The sequence below is a fragment of the Vipera berus genome (genome assembly GCF_964194415.1).
Source record: "Vipera berus genome assembly, chromosome: 6".
NCBI classification, from domain to species: Eukaryota; Metazoa; Chordata; class Lepidosauria; order Squamata; family Viperidae; genus Vipera; species Vipera berus.
Window position 1 is genome coordinate 84,406,072 of NC_138208.1, and position 21,624 is coordinate 84,427,695.

A 21,624-nucleotide genomic window follows, 5' to 3' on the forward strand; every position below is an offset into this window, starting at 1 on the left:
ATGCCCAGAAGGCTTTTGATAATGTAAAATGGTCATTTTTATATCAACAACTTAATTTTATGGATATGGGTGAAAAATTTATAAACATAATTAGGGCAATCTATACTAACCAGGAAGCAAAAGTAATTATTAATGGGAAAACAGCTAGGAAATTTCAAATACAAAAGGGAACACGGCAAGGTTGCCCTTTATCTCCACTGCTGTTCATATTGACACTAGAAGTCCTAACGAGAACAATTAGAAATGATCCACAGATAAAAGGATTAGCTATTAAAAAGGAAACCTTTAAACTCCAAGCATTTGCGGATGACCTGGTCTTTATCATGGAGGACCCATACCACACGGGACCAAAACTACTGGAAGAATTAATTAAATATGGTGAAGTTGCTGGATTGAGAATAAATAGACATAAGACTAAGATGATTGTTAAAAATATGACTAATAAGCAAAAAGAAAAATTGGCTGGAATTATGGACATAGAAATAGTCAAAAAAATAAAATACCTAGGAATCAATATCACGGCTAGATGCACCTCACTTAAAGAAGATAACTATGATAAAATAGTGAAACAAATAAAAGGTGATTTGGAAAGATGGGGAAAGCTGAACCTTTCATTATTGGGGAGAATTGCGGTTATCAAGATGAATGTCCTGCCCAAAATCTTGTTCTTGTTCCAAAATATTCCAATACAACTTGACTCCAAATTCTTCCGAAATCTGAACAAACTATCACTAAATTTTGTTTGGCAAGGGAAAAAACCAAGAATCAAAATGAAATACTTGCAGGATACAAAGGAAAACGGGGGTTTCGGATTGCCAGACTGGGAGTTATATTACCATGCCGCGGCGTTAAATTGGATTAGAGAATGGATAATTTTGAAAAATAGAAGGTTACTGACTTTAGAAGGTCATGATTTACAATTTGGTTGGCACGCCTTTTTATGGACTGAGAAACAAGGATTATTTTCACACTTTCAAAAACATCGGATTAGGCAAGCACTATTTAACATTTGGAACAAAATTAGAACTCACAATTATACTAAAGTACCAGTCTGGCTATCCACTCTCGAAGCGATTGTTTATCCAAATCTATTTGATTTGGGCAACATAATTTCATATAAGGATATCATGAATGATGAGGGGGAATTGAAGTCTAGAAATGAATTAGATTTACAAGGAATAAAACTAGATTGGTGGGCCTATTTACAGATTCAATCAAGATTCGGGAAGGATAAAAAAGAATGGGGGATAAATACCCAGGAAACGGCCTTGGACAAAATATTATTGGGCCCAGATAATAAACAGATAAAGAAATTATATAATCTGCTTCTGGGATACAAGATGTTCGAGGAACAAGTGAAGGACCCTATGTTGACTTGGGCTAAAAATCTGGGACATGGCATTGACCTTGATACATGGCAAACGCTCTGGGACAGAAATAAAAGAATAACATTGGCTTCATCTTACAAAGAAAACCTATTCAAAATGTTCTACCGATGGCATCTTCCTCCAGTACGTTTAGCCAAAATGTATAAGACAGTATCTCCCAAATGTTGGAAATGCTCCGAAGAATTAGGTACATACTTTCATACGTGGTGGTCCTGTAGCAGGTCACAAGGATTTTGGCAAATGATTTGGGCATGGCTAAAAGAAATATTAAGACAAGAAGTTGAGTTCAGTCCAGAATTTTTCCTATTGGGCATAACAAAAGAGAAATACCCTAAAGACGAGTTGTATTTGATGATTCACATTATTACAGCAGCAAGAATGTCATTTGCCCAGAATTGGAAAAGGAGTGAAATCCCAGTAGAAAACGAGGTAATAAGGAAAATTTGGGAATGCGCAGAAATGGATAAATTAACTTTGGAAATTAAAAATAAAGACCAATCAGGTTACTACAAAATTTGGAATAAATGTTATCTTTGGCGGGAACAAAAGGAAGGTCTCTGTTAGAACTTATAGATTGGTTGATTGTTCTAAGTATTGTATTATATTTAATTGATTTGTATCTTAAGTGTATTTTATGTGTACATATATATATATGAATATTGTAGACAAGAAGGTATGTCAGTCCGTTTGTACCGTGTCCAATGTTTTAAATAATAAATTTAATAAAGTTTTTTTTAAAAAAAGAAAAGGGGTTCACCTGACACAGGGACACTGCAACCGTCATAAGTACGAGTCAGTTGCCAAGCATCCAAATTTTGATCCCATAAATATGGGGACGCCGCGGTGGTTGTAACTGTGAAAAACGGTCATAAGTCACTTTTTGCAGTGCCGTTGTAACTTCGAACCTTCACTAAATGAACTGTTGTAAGTCGAAGATTACCTGTATCAGCTATTTATTTCATTAACTCCTTCGCTCTTCGGTAGGTCATCATGTACAGTTCTAGGAGATGTGTGGATTTCAGCTCCCTAGGCATCTGGAAGGCAGTCTGGTTGGGATAAAGGTAAAGTAAAGGTAAAGGTTCCCCCGCACATGTGTGCTAGTCGTTTCCGACTCTAGGGGCCGGTGCTCATCTCCGTTTCAAAGCCGAAGAGCCAGCGCTTGTCCGAGGACGTCTCCGTGGTCATGTGGCCGGCATGACTAGACGCCAAAGGCGCACGGAACGCTGTTACCTTCCCACCGTAGTGGTCCCTATTTTTCTACTTGCATTTTTTACGTGCTTTCGAACTGCTAGGTTGGCAGAAGCTGGGACGAGTAACAGGCGCTCACTCTGTTACGCGGCACTCGGGATTCAACCCGCCAAACTGCCGACCTTCTGATCGACAAGCTCAGCGTCCTAACCCACTGAGCCACCGCATCCCTTCTGGTTGGGATAGGCTACCTTAATACAGGTAGCGTATCCTGCATTAGAGATGGTAGAGGAAAGAGCAGGTCAAGATATGCTTCAACATGATGCCTTGGAGATCAGAACTGTGGGGTGCCCAAGATTGCAACCCGGACTTATGACATATTGGGGGTTCCCCCCCTCATTTTTACACAACTGATTTTCAACAGCACTAGGACCTTTTGTACAATCCAGAAGATCCTATACATTTTGGGTCATCAACCATCCCGAAAAAGATGGCTACAGTCTCCGCCAGTCACTCTGCAAAAGGAGCGATCTGCAGTGCGGTATTAAATACTTATGTGACAATCAAGAGATAGCAAGTTTATTACAAGTTTGAGTTGTCCAATAGGTGTGAATATATACATTTATCCTTACAGAATTCCTTAATGCAGTCCTCTTGGGACCCAAAGATGCTTTATTTTTTTCCACAGGGCAACTGGACTTTCTTGTTTTTGTTTGAGGACGTTTCGCTTCTCATCCAAGAAGCTTCTTCGGGCCCCTCGGGATTTTCTCGGTTTTATCCGAGCGATTCTGATGTGCTTTGCCAGTGACACACAAACACGGCTCACACACAAACTGCCCACTGACCTTCATTTAGCCTGACACGTTCACTTTCACAAGGGCTTTTACGAACTGCCTCGAAGTCTTCAACAAGCACTGTGAGTTCACGTCAAGGACCCCCACCCCAAACGCCAGCAGAGAACCGTGGAGCTCCATCACTCAATATTTCCTTAGCCTGCGCGATAAATAAAGAATGGATTTCATTGGAATCTGTCTTCAGGCACATCATGTTGTTTAGATGTCACTCTATTCCACTATTCTTTCAGAAGTCCCAGTTTTCGTAGAGCCTCCCTCCGGGCTTCTTCTGTTGATCCACGTCCGGAAAATTGTACTGTGATACCCTTGGAATGGAGTCCTGCAGCTTTGGGCAATGAGCTCAACCGTCTCTGTATGTCAAGGATGAGGTCTTGTTGGGGTTCTCCAGAAATACTTGGCTGAGCAGACTTGCCATCCACAAGGTCAGGCTCCGGCTTGAAAGTCATTGTTTTGCTCAGGGTGGGTAACAGATCAGGATCCCTTTTCATGATTTCATGAATGTTTTGATAGCCATTTGGTCCGCCGTGTCCTTGTTCGGGCCTCCCGTCCTTTGTGGAGGGGACGTTGACAGGGTTTATAAGGTGGGCCCGAGCAAGAGTCTTCTCAATCAGCGTTAAACTACTCGAGGGTTCGTGGCCCATGGACTCAGAAGGTAAATCTCCTAAGGACGAGCTCTGGCTAGAAGCCAGGAGCCCACGCTTCTGCAGTCTTTCCTCCAACTCATTTATCAGCAAGGCTGAAGCGTTGATGTTGGCCTTGAGGTTGACGTTGGCCAACACTTGAGCCTTGCGCTCTTGAACGTTGACGGCCGCCTTGGAGATGATTCTGCTGAATTCCCGCTCGCTGGTGTTGGTGAAGCTGATGTTGCTCGGGAATCTCTGGACTTTGGGAGCAGGTGGAGGCGGGGCACGAGGCTTGACCTGCTCCCTACTGCAGAAGGTGGAGGAAGTGGGGATGGTCCTCTTCTCGTTGGGTTTCCTTTCCTTTGAAGAAGGAAGCGAGGAAGAACTGCCTTCCGCCAGCTGCTCAGACAATTTCTCGGCCATCAGAAGTGGTGTGGGGATGGAGAGAAGGAGCTTTGGATGAAGTACAGCAGGCTGAACAGGATACATCTCACAGACTGGCAATGGGGGTGCTGAAGGCAGTGTTGGCTGGAGAGAAACTGGATTAACATGGATTTCTTCCTCTGAAGGTTCAGCATCCTCCAGCTTTGGCTCATCCAGTTTCCAAGTTTCCTCTGATACTAGGAAGAAAAAAGAAAATAACCTATTAGATCTATTTTAGAGGTTACGTGGAATGGTCTATATGTTTATGGAGATTCTCAATCATCCAGGTCATGGTTGTCCCAAAGGTGTTTTCCCAGAAGTCAACTGAACTTTCTTGGAGTTTTTTCCAGGAAAACATTTTGCTTCTCATCCACAAAGCTTCTTCAAGTCAGAACTGAAGAATCTTCTTGGGTGAGAAGCAAAACTTTTTCAAGGAAAAAAAAAGGTTCAGTTGACATTTGGAAAAGCACCTTTGTGGAATGGTCTAGTCTAGTTGCAAAACAAGAGAGATGTGCCCTGTCTTATCGACAACAGATTAAGACCACCCTAAAATCAATCCCAAAATATTTCCTAGCTTTTTTAAAAAAAAAAATATCCACGATTTGACTCAAACTGGTTCTACATCCTTTTCCGAAAAGTGAGATCCTTAAATTATATATATAAATTAAATAAATTTGGACTGCTGACAAAGAATTAAAGGGAGACTGATATAGCTATTTCAAGCTTCTTTGCTCTCATCAGTCAGCCACACCCTTCTGAGATTCGAAACTGGGCTGCTTTGCATGTTACAGGCAAAAGTTTTCGCCCATATTTGGGCCGACGAGATGCTCAAAAACACTCAAGACATAGATAGATAGATAGGTAGATAGATAGATAGATAGATAGATAGATAGATAGATAGATAGAGATAGATAGAGATATAGATATATAGATATAGGTATATATATAGATATATAGAGAGATATCGATATAAAAGGTAAAGGTAAAGGTTCCCCCGCACATGCGTGCTAGTCGTTTCCAACTCTAGGGGGTGGTGCTCATCTCCGTTTCAAAGCCGAAGAGCCAGCGCTTGTCCGAGGACGTCTCCGTGGTCATGTGGCCGGCATGACTAGACGCCAAAGGCGCACGGAACGCTGTTACCTTCCCACTGTAGTGGTCTCTATTTTTCTACTTGCATTTTTACGTGCTTTCGAACTGCTAGGTTGGCAGAAGCTGGGACGAGTAACAGGCGCTCACTCTGCTACGCGGCACTCAGGATTCGACCCGCCAAACTGCTGACCTTGTGATCGACAAGCTCAGCGTCCTAACCCACTGAGCCACTGCGTCCCTTGCAAAGCACTAGGAAGTGGTATATACGTCTAAGTGCTATTGCTATACACAGGCAGTCCTCGACTTACAAATGTTCATTTAATGACCACTCGAAGTCACAACATCACTGAAAAAAGTGACTTGTGACCGTTTTCCCCACTTACAAGCATTACAAGTCAGGCGCTTGGCAACTGACTCATACTTATGACGGTGGCAGTACGCCGTGGTCATGTGATCCACTTGTGCAACCTTCTGGCAAGCAAAATCAATGGGGAAGCCAGGTTCACTTAAAACAACCGTGTTACTAACTTAACCAGTGCGGTGATTCCCTTAACAACTGTGGCAAGAAAGGTGGTTTAGAGGGGGCAAAACTCACTTACCAAATGTCTCACTTAGCAACAGAAATGTTGGGCTCAATCGTGGTCGTTAGTCAAAAGACTCTTTTATGGTACAGGGCATACAACGTCCTTCAACATGCACGGAGGAAGACCTCCTCCCGAGCGAATGTCATTTAGTTTTAATCCTACTTATTCTACATACTTATTACAGGTGGTATATTTCTACGACCTGTTTTATACCTATTTTTTTTCTGCTCAGTGCTGAATGTTATACGTTTATAACGTGTAGGTGCTTCTGACATGAATCAAGTAAGGACCGATAAAAGAGAATATCTGTACTCAGGGTTGAAAGGAGGGGTCCCCGGTGCTCTCTGAGCCGGGTGGCTTTCTTGCAGACGTTTCATTACCAAACTAAGTCACGCCATCAGTGTAAGGGAGTAGGGTGGCGAACCTATGGCACGCATGCCACAGGTGGCACGCAGAGCCCTCTCTGTGGGCATGCGTGCCGTCGCCCCAGTCCTAGGCCTTCAGCTGGGTTTTATAAAACCTTTTCGCTTTAGGCCTCCGCTGCCGTGTGCAAAAAAAAAAAGGTTCAATCAATCAATTTCAACTTTTCTCAGGGGGAAAAAAAAGATCTCGCTAAGTTGGATTGATTGAACTTTTTAGTCCCACCCAGTCTGCCGTTACCACCGCAGCCACGCCCACCCAATGGGCCACACCCACCCAATGGGCCACGCCCACCCGGCACCCGACGATACATAAGTGGGTTTTGGGTTGCAGTTTGGGCACTCAGCCTCTCAAAGATTTGCCATCACTGGAGTAGGGTTTGCTGAACACTTACTAGCACTGATGACGTTACCTAGTTTGAGTAATGAAACGTCTGCAAGGAAACAACCAAGCCCCCAAGGAGCCTTCCAACTGGGCAACCTAAATCCTCTCGGAAGACAACCTGTTGAGTTCCCAGAACACACATTCACACCTGTGCAAATAATTCCACTTTACCTGGTTCGGTGCTGTTCTCTCGTGGGGCTGACAGGACTGGGTCTATGAGCTCTTCCAATCCTGAATGGTCGGGGGTGCTTTCTTCCATCAGCTTTGGGGAATGGCAGAAGACACCGCTGTCACACAAGGCTTCTTCCTCCTCCTCCTCCTCCTCCTCCTCCTCATCGTCCAAGGAATCGATCGTTTCCTCGAAAAAAAGGAGGACATCCTTTTCTTCGTGAGTGAGATCTTTCAAGCGTTCGTCTTCATCCTAAGGTTTAACCACAAAGGCAAACAAACTCAGATGAGAGTTTGTAGATGAGAAAGGACAGGAAGTCCTCGACTTACAACAGCTCATTTAGTGACCGTTCGAAAGTTACAAGGGCACTGGAAGAAGTGACTTACGACCGCTTTTCGCGCTGACGACCGTGGCAGCATCCCCAGGGTCACATGATCAAAATTCAGAGGCTTGACAACTGGTTCATACTTATGACCGTTGCTGCTGTGCCTCGGGGTCATGTGATTGTCGCCTTTTGCGACCTTCCGACAAGCAAAGTCAATGGGGTAAGCCAGGTTCACTTAACAAGCGTGTTACTAACTTACCCAATCCAGTGGTTCACTTAAGAACTGTGGCAGGACAGGTTGTAAAATGGGGCAAAATTCACGCAACAAATGTTTCACTTAGCAACAGAACTTTTGGAGCTCAGTTGTGGTTGTTAAGTCAAGGTCTGCCACGTTATATGCGAAGATACACCTTTCCCAATTATTTTCAAATCATTCTTAACGAAGCCACAGTTTTGAACGAGAAATCAGAAATCACCAGAATAATGCAATAAAAAAGCTGATAAGGACAAGAACAGAACCACATGCATATGCTATATTACACCCAGAAGGAAACTATATAATAGTAGCAACTATGAGAGGGATCTTGGAGTCCTGGTGGACAATCACTTAAATAGGAGCCAGCCGTGTGCTGCAGCTGCCAAAAAAGCCAACACAGTGCTAGGCTGCATTAACAGAGGGATAGAATCAAGATCACTTGATTAATACCACTTTACAATGCCTTGTTAAGGCCACACCTGGAATACTGCATCCAGTTTTGGTCACCAGGATGTAAAAAAGATGTTGAGACTCTAGAAAGGGTACAGAGAAGAGCAACAAAGATGATTAGGGGACTGGAAGCTAAAACACAAAAGGAACGGTTGCTGGAATTGGGTCTGCCTAGTCCAGGGGTGGGAAGGTAACAGCGTTCCGTGCGCCTTTGGCGTCTAGTCATGCCGGCCACATGACCACGGAGACGTCCTCGGACAAGCGCTGGCTCTTCGGCTTTGAAACGGAGATGAGCACCGGCCCCTAGAGTCAGAAACGACTAGCACGCATGTGCGGGGGAACCTTTACCTTTACCTTTTCTAGTCCAGGGGTAGGCAACCTCGGCTCTTTTATGACTCATGGACTTCAACTCCTAGAATTCCTGAGTCAGCATAGCTTTTATGACTCAGGAGTTGAAGTCCATGAGTCATAAAAGAGCCGAGGTTGCCTACCCCTGGACTAGTCTAATGAAGAGAAGGACTAGGGGTGACAGCACCTGAAGGCAGGACAAGAAGCAACGGATGGAAACTAGTCAAGGAGAGAAGCAACCTAGAACTAAGGAGAAACTTCCTGACAGTTAGAACAATTAACCAGTGGAACAACCTGCCTCCAGAAGCGGTGAATGCTCCAATACTGGAGTTTTTAAGAAGAGACTGGACAGACATTTGTCTGAAATGGTATAGGGTTTCCTGCCTGAGCAGGGGGTTGGACTAGAAGACCTTCAAGGTCCCTTCCTCCTCCTCCTCCTCCTCCTTATACAGATAGTCCTCCAGTTACAAAAATAACTGGGAACAGAATTTCCGTTGCCAAACAAGGCGGGGATTAGGCAAAACATCACGTGATTGCACCACTTAGTGATGGCATTCTGCTGGTGGTTATTAGATTATTAGGTCATTAGGTGAGGACTTTATGCTTCTCCTGCCCTGCTGCACTCAGCTCCACTTTGACTCTCCCCCTCCTATGTCCCCCTCATCTCTATCTCTTGGGCTGCAAGCCACCATTGCCCACCCGTGCTGACCCCAGCCTGACCTTCGCCATCTTCTTCCCGTGGCTGCTGAGGTGCACCCAGCCAAAGCAGCTGGTGGCATTGGGGAGGCCTTGGTGCAGCCGGGCCGGTCCTCCTTGAGGCCTTTGTGATGCTATGTCATGAGGCTGGTTGTTAAGGGAGGACCACCTGTAATGACTTTACTCTGATTATGCGAAGTGGAATAATGGTCCCATCACTTCCTGGCAAGCAGAAGGGGAGGAAAGTGGAAGCAGTAGCTGATTTTATTTTCTTGGGTTCCAGGATCAACGCAGACGGCAGCTCCACCCATGAAATTAGAAGACCTTCACACCTTGGGAGGAAAGCTATGGCATATTAAAAAGCAGAGACACGGACCTTGCCGACAAAAGTCCATATAGTCAAAGTTATGATTTCCCCAGTAATAATGTATGGCTGTGACAGTTGGACCATAAGGAAGGCTGAACGCCGAAGAATTGATGCTTTAGAATTGTGTTGCTGGAGATGGCTCTTAAGAGTCCCTTGGACTGCAAGGAGATCCAATCAGTCAATCCTAAAGGGGATCAACCCCTAGCTGTTCTTTGGAAGGAATGTAGACTGAAGCTGAAGCTCAAATCCTTTGGCCAACAAATGGGAGGAGAGGACTCACTGGAAAGGACCCCGACGTTGGGAAAGATAGAAGGCAAAAGGAGAAGGGAAGAGCCGAGGATGAGATGGTTAGACAGTGTCATCAAGCAATGAACATGAATCTGGGCAAACTCCAGGAGACAGTGGAGGACGGGGGGGGGGCCTGGCGTGCTATGGTCCATTGGGTCACGAAGAGTCGGACATGATTTAGCAACTGAACAACAGTAAATGGAGTAATATTTGGAATATTGTGAACCTTTGTGGGCTGTGTTATCTCAAAAAGAACACTCCAAAACCAAGAAGCTAATCAAGGGGCAGAAACAACCTTCTTTTGAGCAAAAAGGAATTTCTTGCTGACCACGTTTAGGACTCAGCTGAAGAAGAAGAAGAAGAAGAATGAGAAGGGAGATGGTGAGACACATAAAGTCATGGAGGTTATGGAGGGAAGGACTAAGAAGAGATTTGTCTTTCACTCATACAGGAATCACGGTCACAATATCAACCTGAATGGAGAAGAGTCAAAACCAGACCAATGTAGATTCTTCACCCAGAGCAGATTTCATCTATTGAAATTACAATAGTTCTTGGATGACTTTAGAAAGGGAGCAATTTCATGGAAGGTAAACCCAATGAGGGTAAGAGTACCAACGTCAACTTGACACTTCTCAACACAGTTGGATTTGCACACAAGCCAGACCAGGCTAAAACAAGGACGGATTCTTGATGATTCGACTTCTTATGGAAGCCACCTTGCACATTGTATGAACCGGGCCATTGTATTAAATCATAACTGGGCCTTGTTCTTGAGTGCAGTGTGTTATGCAAAGATGTTAAGTGAAATGGCACAAAAGAAACAGGAAATGCTAGTGGTGCTTATTTCTGTTAGTGTCAGGCTCAAAAAACCAAGAAAGACATGTTGCGATTCTTCCAAGCAGATTTCTTGTTCCTCAACCCACAGACAGAATCTTGCCAAACTAAAGCATGCTAACACCCCTATAAAACATACACTCTGGGAACTATTAGGGAGGAGCTGTCTTCTCCCGCATTCTCTCACACAAATTATTTGAACAAAGTTGTCCCTTGCTCCATTGGAATGCAATCCCTCCCTCCTGGGAATCCAGACTACATTCCATCACGGTTTCTGGGCTTCTCAGAAGGATTTGCCCAATTATCACGAGACTAGAAAGATTGATTAAGTAAGCCTCTGGTCCAATTTTGTAGAACTTTTCTTAACATAATTTAAATAATGATCTCCTGCTAGTTTTTTCTGTGCATGCTGCAAGTTCTTTCTCTAGTCTGTTAGATAGTTCTGGTTTTTTTTCCAAACTAGGTATTCTCCAAAATGTCCATTCCCAGAAATTCCCCACCATCATGGCCATCTTCTGATTTTGAAATCAGAAGAATACATATTGGGAAGGTGTCCAAACCTTGAAAAAAACGATTTGACCCCATATTAGAGATATTCCTTTGGCTGCTACTGAAAGGAAACTGCAATATTTGAATAATTTGAATTTGTACTATAATTTTATTTTTTGAGATTGGAGTGGGGGTGAGAGAAGGCAACTTCTCTCGCCTGTCTCAGTCAAATTGCTGGGACAATTTATCACCAGAAATCACTTAATTGCTGCTGAAACAGTACATCACAGCAACTTGCTAAGTGCTGTGCACAATTATATTGTTTCCACCCTGCCTTAAAACTCATACAAATAAATCCCTTAACTCAATTTATCCAAACACAACGTTGAAAAAGAGCAACTTAATTATAGAATTACAAGACTGGGTGGACCAGCTTTTTCATCTTGGCAGAAGACAGCTTTCATCTGGCAGTAGGGATTTCAGACAAAGCACCCAGAAATAAACAACACATCCCAAGCAAAGACTTGAAAGCAATTTTAAGAAGGTTGCAAGAAGAAGAGGCAGATGAAGACAGCTTAGAACCACCTCCTGTTTGGCAGAAGAATAAGGATGACCTAGAACCACCCATCTGAGAGAGTGGCAGCCCAGAACCACTCCTATTTTGCATGAAGGGGCAGATCTATAGAGTCTAAATGACATTTGTTTTTCTGAAGTATTGCAGACGACGCAAAACAGCCTAGAACCACCCATTTTATAGAGAAACGGGGACACCCTCAACCTAGAACCCACCCCTATTTTGGATGAAGGGGCAAGTACAGACTGCCCAGAACCAGTCCTGTTTACAAGATGGAAGGAGCAGATGCAGAAAGTCTAAATGACACTTGTTTTACAGAAGAACGCAGACGATACTCACAGTCATGTCAAACTCACGATATCACATGACGTCGCATGACCTATCGAAGCTTTTTCTCCATTGCCGGCAATGGGATGGGCACGGTTTCCTGGTGATGCCTCTGGCCGGCAGTTTAACACCCCTGGTCTAGAACCACTCATTTTATAGAGGAATGGGGGCCTTATCCTCAGCCTAGAACCAGCCCTATTTTGAATGAAGGAGCAGGAACAGACTGCCCAGAGACACACCTGTTTATGAGATCCAAGGGCCAGATCCCGAAAATCTAAATGACACTTGTTTTACAGAAGAAAGATGCTCACCGCACAGAACCCACCCGTTTTATAAAGGAAGGGGCAATTCCTTTAGTCTAGAACCACCCGTTTTCCAGATGAATGGGCAAGAAGCTTCACACTATTTACTCTCTCCAGGCAAAATGTGGAGGAGAAATGATCAGGGGAAAAATAACCATGGGGAAACAGTGATGCCCCTGGACTGCTGCAGATCAGACTGTACAGCTTTGAAATCCGGTTTGTAGCACGGAGAACAAAACAACGTGCTTGTTCTTGTCCACACACACACACACACACACACACACACACGTCTGCAGCCCAAAGCATCCACAGCCAGCTTGGGTGTTCGGTGCTCACATGCTTATTAGACAAGCAAAAGCATCACTCAGCCCTCCTTATGCCAATTAATGCAGTCATCCGAAACACCAAAAGCCGAAGAGTAAATTAGGCACCACAGATCAAGTTAGGAAGCCGGATGATATAAGAATGGAGCAATTTGCGTAGCTCAGAGCAATATCCTCACCCTTCTGGGCACACACTTAAGGATGAAACAGGCATGAAGATGCGGCTAAGCTAATAATTAAATGCACAGACAGAGAATCAGCTCTGCTTTGACGTCAAAGGTTTTTGCTCAGATGCTCCGGGGCCTACAAGCCCCCAAACCAACAATGACATGTTGAGATTCTTCCAAGCTGAGGTCCTTATAGTTTCACACCTACAGACGGACTCTTGCCAAACTGAAGCAGCTTATTATCTACGTCAAGTATATACAGGCAGTCCTTCAACTGAAAACAATTCGTTAGCGTCCATTTGAAATTGCAACGGCACTGAAAAAAGTGACTTACGACCGTTTTTCACTCTTACAACTGTTGCAACCTCCTCCTGGTCATATGATTAAAATCCAGACATTTGGCAACTGACTCGTATATATGACGCTTGCAGTGTCCCGGAGTCATGTGATTCCCTTTTGTGACCTTCTGGCAAGCAAAGTCAATGGGGAAGCCAGATTCACTTAACAACCGTGTTAATAACTTGACAACTGCAAGGGTTCACTTGACCACTGTGGCAAGAAAGGTCGTAAAATGGGGGAAACTCACTTAACAACTGTCTCGCATAGCAAGAAACTTTGGGCTCAATTGGGGTTGTAAGTCGAGGACTACCTGTACTCTGGGAACTAGTAGGGAGGAGCTGTCTTCACCCTCTCTCTCTCTCTCTCTCTCTCTCTCTCTCTCTCTCTCACACACACACACACACACACACACACGATATCTGAGCTGAGTTGCCTCTTACTCCTCCTCCCCCTTCCTTTCTGGGAACCCAGCTTCTCCCCACTTCGAACCACAAGGATGGCTTCTGTGCATCCAGAATTCCTCTCGTAGAAGGCCCTTCTCACTTTGTGAAACCTGACCTTACGTCAAAGATGCTCCAGCCACGTCACCTTTGATAGGGACAGGTTGTGCTACTTTTGCGACATTGCTCATGTCGCAACGGTTTGATCATTTAGTCCGATGAGTAAATTGCAGTTCAGCGTCAACATTTAGAAGGCCTCTGAGAATGCATCCAAAGTTTTTTTTTGGGGGGGGGGGGGAGAAATGTGGTTCTGAGGCTGTTGCGTTCAAGAAATTGAGTGTTCTTTCTCCCTTTGAGCTACCTCGCCGTTCCCAAGAAGGAGCAATTTTCCCATCGTGTGGAAAACTTGACTAGTTGGCTTTCAGATTGGCAGAAGATTCATTCATTCATTCACTCACTCACTCTCACTTATCCGTATCCTACCTTTATTTTTAATAAATAACTCAAGGCACCAAACATACATAATACTCCTTCCTCCTCCTATTTACCCCATAACAACAACCCTATGAGGTAGGTTGGGCTGAGAGAGAGGGACCATCTCCAAGTCACCCAACTGGCTTTCACGTCTAAGGCAGCACTAGAAGTCAACTGTCTCCTCATGATTGGCACCAGTCACCCAGCCAGCTTTCATGGTTAAGGTGGGAACAGAACTCACTGTCTCCTGGTGATTGGCCCAAAGCCACTCAGCTGTTCTTGGGCCAATCACCAGGAGACAGTGAGTTCTAGTTCCACCTTAGGCATGAAAACTGACTGGGTCACTCTCTCAGTCAACTCATTCAGAGGAGCGCTGTTACGGGAAAATAGGAGAAGGAAGGATATTGTGGATGTATATACTGCCTTGAGCTACTTAAAAGGTGCCTAGGTGTAAAGGTGGATAAAAAAAAAATCTAACAAATAATAAAATAAAATTTTTCAAAGCAGGCCATCAATAAGTGGAACAACCTGCCTCCAGAAGCGGTGAATGCTCCACCGCTTGACTGGACAGCCATTTGTCTGAAATGGTATAGGGTTTCCTGCCTGAGCAGGGGGTTGGACTAGATGACCGCCAAGGTCCCTTCCAACTTATTATTATTATTATTATTATTATTATTATTATTATTATTATTATTAAGATAAATTACCAACAAGGTGTCATTCCTTGTCCAAGACTGCAACCCAAAAACTAGACATTCTAGCCGTATAATATAAAAGTTAAAAGATTCTTCCATCTCCAAATACTTACCAAAGATGGGTATTTTCGACCTGGGCAACTTTTTCCACTCTCAAGATGATGTGTTTTTTCCAAGTTTCCAAGCTGGACCTCAGAAGGAATGTCATATCCCATTCCTGAGAAGTCTGACACCATGTTTCTTGGCATCCCACCTAGGAGATGTGTCCCTTTTTGTCAGGAAGTCTCTTTCTCATACGATGTGGAGCACTTACGAATCTCAAGCAGAGATTTTCAATATTTTTCTCTCCCAGCTGTTCTGCAAAAAAGAAAGAAAGAAAGAAAGAAAGAAAGAAAGAAAGAAAGAAAGAAAGAAAGAAAGAAAGAAAGAAAGAAAGAAAGAAAGAAAGAAAGAAAGAAAGAAAAAGAGAAAAGGAGAGAAAGGTCATTAAATTAAAAACAAAACTCTCGACATGTATTGTTCTGAAATGAAATTAGGAATGATTTTAACAGAGTATTGTGAGTCATACAGACCAACAAACTGTATTTCCTTCCCCTCTGGATGCTTCTTCATCTGATTTAACTCACAGACATATATATCAAACAACAGACAGAGATATATCCCTGATGGGTTTTGTTGTTAACCATTGTGCTCTGCAGACATTCAGATTCAATCAACAATACTGTTTATTAGTAATGCTCTATTTACCTCCATAGATGCTTGAAGCATTCAATGAATATTATAAACTTATTAATTTAATCACTTGCTCAGAATGCAGAGGCAGAGTAAATTATAGAAAGGAAGAGATTGGTTTAAGCTTCCTGACAGCAAAGCAGCAGGCAAGGGAGCTAATGACCAAGTTTCAATAATTTGTAAAGTTTGATTTATTAGAGACTGGAGAGCCATGGCATGTCACAATCAAGATGCAAGTGAAAGAGAGAGGGGTTAACACCAAGGTGTCTTCCAGGGATGGGGTCAAAACAGCCAAAAATGTAGGTCACAATCACACGATCATCTTCAGTTGTGCAGCTGTGACCATCCTCTTGACTGTAGGAACTGTTCTTTTGTGAATGGTGTTCGTTAGCCTACATTTGTAGGTTCGTAACATAAGAATTGGCTAACACCTTATGGCAGGGGTCTTCGAACTTGGCCCTTTTATGACTTGTGGACTTCGACTCCCAGAATTCCTCAGCCAGCGGGCCTGGCTAAGGAATTCTGGGAGTCGAAGTCCACAAGTCATAAAAGGGTCACGTTTGAAGACCCCTGCCTTATGGCCTTCTGTGTTGCTGTCAAAAGAAGTGTTATTCTACTGAATGAATGGCACTGATCAACTGGAGTTAGAAGGAACCTTGGAGGTCTTCTAGTCCAACCTTCTGCTCAAGCAGGAAACCCTATACCATTTCAGACAAATGGTCATCCAATCTCTTCTTAAAAACATCTGGATTCCAGGCTAGCTTCAACTTCGGTCTTCAAGGGCAGCCCATGAAAAGTGAATTTCAGTCTAGTTTTAGTCTACCTGAGAGATGACAAGGAGCTGAGCTACTATCTTCTACACCTCCTATTCTTGAAGGGGCACAGCTGGCAGAGCCACCAAAGTTGGCCAAAGACTTTCCTGCCATGGTTTCCACCTGCTGCTCCAGCTGGAGTCATAAGTCCAGAAGAACTTCAGAATGAGACATCTTTAGAATCCAATCTGGGTCGGTCACTGGGACCAGAGGTATTGTCCCTTTGAGGTTTCGGACCCGTGCTGGAGGCCATCTTCACTCTCTAGCAGAGTGTGTGCTGTTCTGTGCATGGTATCTATAGTGCCTGTTGCAAGTGGCTTTTTAGATGTTGATTGGGGTGTGTGGATAGCTGGCTTTTAGGTCATTAGCTGTCATTTGCTTGTGCTGCCCAACCCTCGCCTTCTAAGTACCTGATAAATCAGCACTCCTGTTGACTGATAAGGGGCCTGTTTCCCAGGCTTCTCTGGCTGTTTTTGTGCCTGCCTGTCCAACAATCTTAGTTTTAGTCTACTTGGACACTCTGACCATTGTTTGGAAACTGCTCAAAGCAAAAACCTGTCTAGAAGGCATCCAGGTCCAGCTTGGTTTGCTTATCATGCGATTTGGTTAATTTAACTTTCTGCTGTGTTGCCATTCCTTTGGTAAAAGTTGTATTTGAATATTTTTAACTTATTGGGTAGTGTTGTTTTCATATCTGATCTCTAAACTGCCAAGAGTTCTTAGGACTTTGGCAGTCTGCAAATGTAATTTAATAATAACAAAATAACAGAGTTGGAAGGGACCTTGGAGGTCTTCTAGACCAACCCCCTGCTCAGGCAGGAAACCCTTTACCCATTTCAAACAAATGGTTACCCAGTCTCTTCTTAAACACTTCCAGTGTTGGAGCACCTACAACCTCTGGAGATAAAGTCATTCCACTGATTAATTGTTCTCACTTCAGGACATTTTTAGGTTAGTTCTCTCCCCGATTAGTTTCCATCCATTGCTTCTTGTCCTGCTTTCAGGTGCTTTGGAGAATAGCTTGACTCCCTCTTCTTTGTGACAATCCCTAAGATATTGGAACACTGCTCTCATGTCACCCCTGGTCCGTCTTTTCATTAAATTACATATACTCAACACCTGCAACTGTTCTTCATACTATTAATAATAGTCATAACTGCCATCTTTGGCCTTTTTTGACCCCCTGCCTCTCAGAAATCTGCGACTCCACTCGAACATGCTGCATAATGTCTATGCAATAAAACTAAAGTATCAGAAGATCCTTTGTTATTTTTACAAGGAGGTGCCTTTCAAGCTAGCCTACTCTTATGAAACTGGTTTTTCCCTCTGGCCTGGGTTAAGCCATTCCCACATTATGAAATCCAGCCCATTTCTTAGATAGTCTAGTTTGCCCTTCAGCCCTAGAGCAGGGATATGTCAAAGGGGAAAGAACCATGCACTTTTCTATGGAGATTCTCAGTCATCCAGGTCATGGCTGCCCCAACGGTTCTTTTTCAAAAGGCAACTGGGCTTCGTTTTTCATTGAAGACGTTTCACTTCTCAGCGAAGAAGCTTCTTCAGTTCCGGAAGAACAGAACTGAAGAAGCTTCTTGGATGAGAAGCGAAGCCTCTTCAAGTCCAGTTGCATTTTGAAAAAGCACCTTTGGGACAACCAAACACACTTTGCTTTGTCTGTCTTGACCAACTTGCATATGAGCTGAACGTTGTGGTTCACATGCAAAGAGCATCGCTCCATCACTTCTCTTCTTGACATTTACTCAGATGAAAAATTAAACTTCTTGACCACGGAGCTTACACAGTTGGTGCCCAGAAAGCTGTTGTGGAAGGATGGGAGATCTCTGCAGGATTCCTCGCCGCTCGGGTTAAACAGGAAGAGCTAATCCATGTCATTGGATCCAATTTAGAACTGGGCACAATCCAACATCTCACTTGGGGGGGTGGGGGGTAGGGGAAAGAGGCTGGCCTCATGTAAACAATTGTTTTTTTTCCATAATAAAAAGAAGATATTTCTCAAATGTTTCAGCAGTCCCAAGCTGAACTTGTCTAGGCTGAGTAGGTAAACTGGGTTAGGACGTGGAGAGGAGACTATCAGGTGATTCCATGATTGGAAGCTAGCTTGGAAAGTTGAAAGTCATCCCAAAAGATGACCAATTCTATTTGTTGTTGTTGTTGTTGTTGTTGTTAGTTGCGAAGTCATGTCCTACCCATCGTGACCCCATGGACAACGTTCCTCCAGGCCTTCCTCTCCTCACCCATCTTCTCGAGTCCATTCAAGCTCACGCCTACTGCTTCAGTGACTCCATCCAGCCACCTCCTTCTCTGTCATCCCCTTCTTCTATTGCCCTCAATTTTTCCCAGCATTAGGCTCTTCTCCAGTGAGTCCTTCCTTCTCATAAGGTGGCCAAAGTATCTGAGTTTTTAAAGGAGAACCTGCTGTTCTTATGGCTACGAGAGACACCAAGAAAAGAGAACATTTGTAGCTCAGGCTAAACTGTGAATGTACTGTTGTTCTCTCAGCTTGTTTGATGAAATATAGTAAGGAGATGAATTCCCAGGATGGGACTGGCGGCATTCCAGAGGAAGAAGAGACAGTTCAGTCTGAACATTACATACGAGAGAAAAGAGGGTGAAGACAGCCTCTCCCTAATAGTTCATAAAGTATAGTGTAGATGCAGTGCCTGGTAAGATTTGTCTGTAGGTGTGAAGCACTAATAAGGAACTTAAAGGTAAAGGTTCCCCCGCACATGCATGCTAGTCGTTTCCGACTCTAGGGGCCGGTGCTCATCTCCATTTCAAAGCCGAAGAGCCAGCGCTTGTCCGAGGACGTCTCCGTGGTCATGTGGCCGGCATGACTAGACGCCAAAGGCGCATGGAATGCTGTTACCTTCCCACCGTAGTGGTCTCTATTTTTCTACTTGCATTTTTATGTGCTTTCGAACTGCTAGGTTGGCAGAAGCTGGGACGAGTAACAGGCACTCACTCTGTTACGCGGCACTCGGGATTCGACCCGCCAAACTGCCAACCTTCTGATCAACAAGCTCAGCCTCCTAACCCACTGAGCCACCGCGTCCCTGTGGAATAAGGAACTTAGCTTGAAAGAATCACTGTGTGTCATTCTTGAGTTTAGATCTGACAACTTGGGTTATTTTCTTGTGATGTTTCATTACCTAACTAGGTAACTAGCAAATCAACGGAGGAGAATATTTGTAGCTCAGGTTTGAACTGTGGGGTTGTTAGTACTCTCTGAGCTTGGGTTTTCTTGCAGACGTTTCATTACCCAACTAGGTAATATCTTCAGATGTTCCAAAGGTGCTTTTTCAAAAGGCAACTGGACTTCCCTCGTTTTCCCTTGGAAGACATTTCGCTTCTCATCCAAGAAGTTCATCCAAGAGCTGAAGAAGATCCTTGGATGAGAAGCGAAATGTCTTCAAGGAAAAACGAAGGAAGTCCAGTTGCCTTTTGAAAAAAGCATCTTTGGAACAACCATGATCTGGATGACTGAGAATCTCCATAGGCAGATTTCGGATGTTATCTAGGATGAGAGGTCAAAGAACTTTCCAGAACCAGGGAGTAGTAACCTACTACACGCTTTCACGCCTAAGGCGGGATGAGAACACATCGTCTCCTAGTGATTGGTCCAAAGACATCGAGGCAGCTTTGATGCCTAACACAGAACTAGAAGTCCCATTCTCCTGGTCTCTAACCTGGTTGCCTTAATCACTAGACCAAACTGCTTCTCTTTTCTTGAGCATGATGATGGTTTGCCCAAATCCTGCCTTTCAAGTTCAAACCCCAGTTTGAAACAAGTCCCATACACCTGCTGGGATGATGGGAAATAGTACCCTTAAAGCTTCATAAATAAAAGCTATCAGATTGAAACACCATCCAAAGCCAGAACAATTTGTACTAAGCACTTTTAAAACACGGGGGGTGGGGGGTGTTTCTGAATAAACTGCAGTTGGCAAAGCTAAAACTCTAACCAGCCGTATCACAGCATTGCACAATGAGGAAGCTCAGAATCAAAACAAATATCTGCTTTATTTATAGTTCATTAATGCCGTCCAACCAGAGACATTACAATAGATGAACTATATGCCCAAGAGATAAGAAGAATTGATAGTTAAGGGGTTGATTTCTGTATGCTTACTTTCTCGCTGGTTGATTGCAACACTTTGATGAGGACTTGCAGATTTGAAATAAAAGGTAAAGGTTCCCCCGCACATGCGTGCTAGTCGTTTCCGACTCTAGGGGCCAGTGCTCATCTCCGTTTCAAAGCCAAAGAGCCAGCGCTTGTCGGAGGACGTCTCCGTGGTCACGTGGCCGGCATGACTAGACGCCAAAGGCGCACGGAACGCTGTTACCTTCCCACCGTAGTGGTCCCTATTTTTCTACTTGCATTTTTTCGTGCTTTCGAACTGCTAGGTTGGCAGAAGCTGGGACGAGTAACAGGCGCTCTGTTCCGCGGCACTCGAGATTTGACCCGCCAAACTGCCGACCTTCTGATTGACAAGCTCAGCGTCCTAACCCACTGAGCCACCGCGTCCCTAGATTTGAAATAGGCCCTCACAAATCTTAAGTCACCAATAACACCTGCATTTCTAGGGCAGTCAGCTAAAATTAAACATTTCTCAAGGTTTTCAGGTGCTGCTAAAACTGGGGAATAAGACAAGTAAAGGAGAAGTACCTCACTAAAAAAAAAAGATAATTAGGAAAACCTGAACAAGAAGAAGTTAAGGAAAAGACATTTCCTACCAATTCAAAAATGGATTTCTAGGGCAAGGTGCTTTTGACGCTTTGGGGGTTTTAATCTCAGCTGCCAATTACCGGTAGGTATTTTATGATGTTGTGGTTGCTTATGATGATTTTAACCCTCATGAACTGCCCAGAGTCAGGATTTTGAGGTGAGCAGTCGTGTAAATTGAAAGAAATAAACCCTGGGTTCTTTAAAAATAGCTGGCCAGTCTTTTGAGCAATAGAAACACTCACTTTTTGCCAAAAACAGAAGATATTTGCTGCCTGGTAAACACAGGGCAGAGCAGGGCTGGGGACAAGGCCACAGAGAGGAAAAACATAAGCAAAGGGAATCTTCTCTTTTTCAGCGCTCCTTCTGTGACCCCCTTCCCCAACCTGGTTGCTCTCTGTTTTGAAGGGAAAGCTGTAATCGTGCACCCTTTTTCCCCTGACTTCAGCTGTCTTGCTAAAACAGTGTACCGAGAGTAAACAAGCTACTTGCAAGAGACCTTGGTGAACCAGAGTTCAGA

At 44.0% G+C, this 21,624-nt stretch overlaps 1 protein-coding gene across 2 annotated transcripts in view; it reads right to left on the reverse strand.

The window, feature by feature from the left end:
* Positions 1-2,845: 2,845 nt before the first annotated feature.
* PROSER2 (proline and serine rich 2) overlaps positions 2,846-21,624 on the reverse strand; it is a 32,806-nt gene continuing 14,027 nt past the window's right edge. Inside the window, exons 2-4 of one of the 2 annotated variants that reach the window (XM_081331844.1) lie at positions 14,933-15,171; positions 7,125-7,374; positions 2,846-4,673 (exon numbers count right to left, since the gene is read on the reverse strand). In XM_081331844.1, coding sequence (XP_081187970.1) covers positions 3,649-4,673; positions 7,125-7,374; positions 14,933-15,067 — 1,410 coding nt within the window. In that variant the 5' untranslated portion in view covers positions 15,068-15,171 and the 3' untranslated portion in view covers positions 2,846-3,648. Of the gene's footprint in view, positions 4,674-7,124; positions 7,375-14,932; positions 15,562-21,624 lie in introns of those variants that run through there. The other variant, XM_081331843.1, reaches the window with a different exon arrangement.